Source organism: Microtus ochrogaster, unplaced genomic scaffold, assembly GCF_000317375.1.
Source record: "Microtus ochrogaster isolate Prairie Vole_2 unplaced genomic scaffold, MicOch1.0 UNK185, whole genome shotgun sequence".
Taxonomy (NCBI): Eukaryota; Metazoa; Chordata; class Mammalia; order Rodentia; family Cricetidae; genus Microtus; species Microtus ochrogaster.
In genome coordinates this window covers 96,371-98,503 of record NW_004949283.1, presented here as the reverse complement: position 1 = coordinate 98,503, position 2,133 = coordinate 96,371, and the positions used below count along the sequence as shown (strand labels likewise).

The 2,133-nt window shown below is 41.9% G+C and overlaps 1 protein-coding gene across 1 annotated transcript in view; it reads left to right on the top strand.

Moving 5' to 3' along the window:
- Nucleotides 1–2,133, top strand: part of LOC101981184 (cytochrome P450 2J3-like) — a 76,941-nt gene that overhangs the window by 72,186 nt on the left and 2,622 nt on the right. Inside the window, 2 exon segments of the mRNA XM_026778485.1 lie at nt 453–658; nt 744–882. Coding sequence (XP_026634286.1) covers nt 453–658; nt 744–882 — 345 coding nt within the window.

Here is a 2,133-nt window from a genome sequence, read left to right as displayed (position 1 = left end):
ATTTATTTCCATTTAATTCTTTTATATATACAGTAGTGCCAATGTTAGACATTTATTTCTCTCTCTCAGGAGAAAGAACAATGCTGGACCTAATAAAGGACCTAGAGTTCCAAATTCATTTCACCTTGTGGCAGTGGTGAGCTCAGATGAGGCTCGCAGACTCTGCAGTGGCTCCCATGAGAACCGCCTTTGCACCCCAGGAAGGGAACTGGAGAAGGAAGGGGACATTGTCTCTACGAGCTTTGTCCCAAAGATGAATCACCATGTCTGCTTATGTTTTAGTTCTGTCACATTTGCTCTGTAAGGAATCTGGGAAATGACTTCTTTAGCTGGAGAAGCAGGTAAGCAGCTGAGTCTCTATTGTTCTAAGGCAGTGATGATATTGAGAGGAAGCGTCTACCATATGCTATCATCATTATACCAATTTATGTAAATTTCAAAACTTAATGGAGCCTCCCATTTCCTTGAACAAAAAGTCCACGCTGAAATTGACAGAGTGATTGGCCAGGAGAAGCAGCTCAGACTGACTGACCGAGACTCCATGCCCTACACCAATGCTGTTGTCCATGAGGTCCAGAGAATGGCAAATATCGTTCCTCTAAATGTTCCCAGGGAAGTGACAGTGGACACTATGCTGGCGGGATTCCACCTGCCCAAGGTAAGTAGGCTAAGGAATGGAAGTCTGCTAACCACACTCTGTGTGTCTAGTTCATCGTTATTTGAGCCTTTGTTGCATTCCCTAGGGCTCCATACTACAGACCAATTTGACTGCACTGCACATGAACCCCAACGAATGGGCCACCCCAGATGTCTTCAATCCGGAGCACTTTTTGGAGAATGGAGAGTTTAAGAAGAGAGAATCTTTTCTGCCTTTCTCAATGGGTGAGTTGTGATGAGCAGGAGGGCGTTCAGAGTTTCACCTTATCCCTTCCCTTCTTTCTAGACTCCGGACAAATGGGCCTTCCCTTATATCTCCATTTTGAAGTTGGTTTCAGTCCAGTACCCACATATATTATACACACATACAGTGTCAATCCTTCCTTCCTTCTGATGGAGATTTCAACTTTCTTTGTTATGTTTTCTACATCACTGACAACACAGACGTAAGGTCTGCCTCTTCCTCAAAGCAAGAAAACTGAATTACATTGTGTAGACATTTTTTTTTTCCGGGAGGGGGGATTTCGAGACAGGGTATTTATAGTCACTTTCCTTTTTAAGAGATGGTTCCTGACAATGACGAAAGCAGAGTTTCAGTATTTTTAGTTGTTAGATTGTTTTAACTGGCATTTTGATGTGAATAGGCTTCTATACCATGAACAATCCCTGAATAGGGTTTTTCTTTCTAAAATGAACCTACTTTGTTAAATGTGGTTAGTACATGCATCTGCTGCACCACCTGACATGCAGAAAAGGAAATGCAGTGATGACTTTCTCCCCTGTGCTTTCTGCCAGGCAAGTTATTGAAGACTGTATTGGTAATTGTGTGGAATCAATAACCAAATATTCTAGATATTCACTTATATATGTAATTTGCCAATTCTTTAATTTCATATTGTCTTGTAAGCTTTAACCTAAAAAATAAACAACCTGAGAGCAGGAAAGCGTGGGAGAGAAGATGAAGCAGAGCTGCCCCCTTCCAAGCTGCAGTCAGTGAGCACTGCAGAGATAAGGACACGGCCCTAGACAAATGTGCTTCTCCCAGAGCTCAGTGTCCACCAGGTTTTCTTACACAGAAGCTTGTGTTTCCTAACACTGTCTGTAGATGGTTACTAAATGCTACACAGAGGCACACTGAAATGCTTCATATGATCATTAAGTTTGCCTGATTATCTAAGGCAGTGTTGTTTCTCATGATGGCTCGGACCAGGAAGAGACTGCATTGGCCTGCACAGCTATTGTTGATCCAGAGCTGGTGTTTCTTGGGGCTGGGCTGCCCTGGGTTTGTTCTGACCTCTTTGTCTTTCCATCTGGCACTGTCTGTCCCTTTGCTCACTGTTCATAACTCACTTTAATAGGAGAGCTGATAAGACACAGAGACTCTGTCCATTCTTCCTGTTTATAAAAATTATAATATAATATATAATATAAAATTATAAAAACAAAACCTCAGACACATATTTCACTTATTCTACT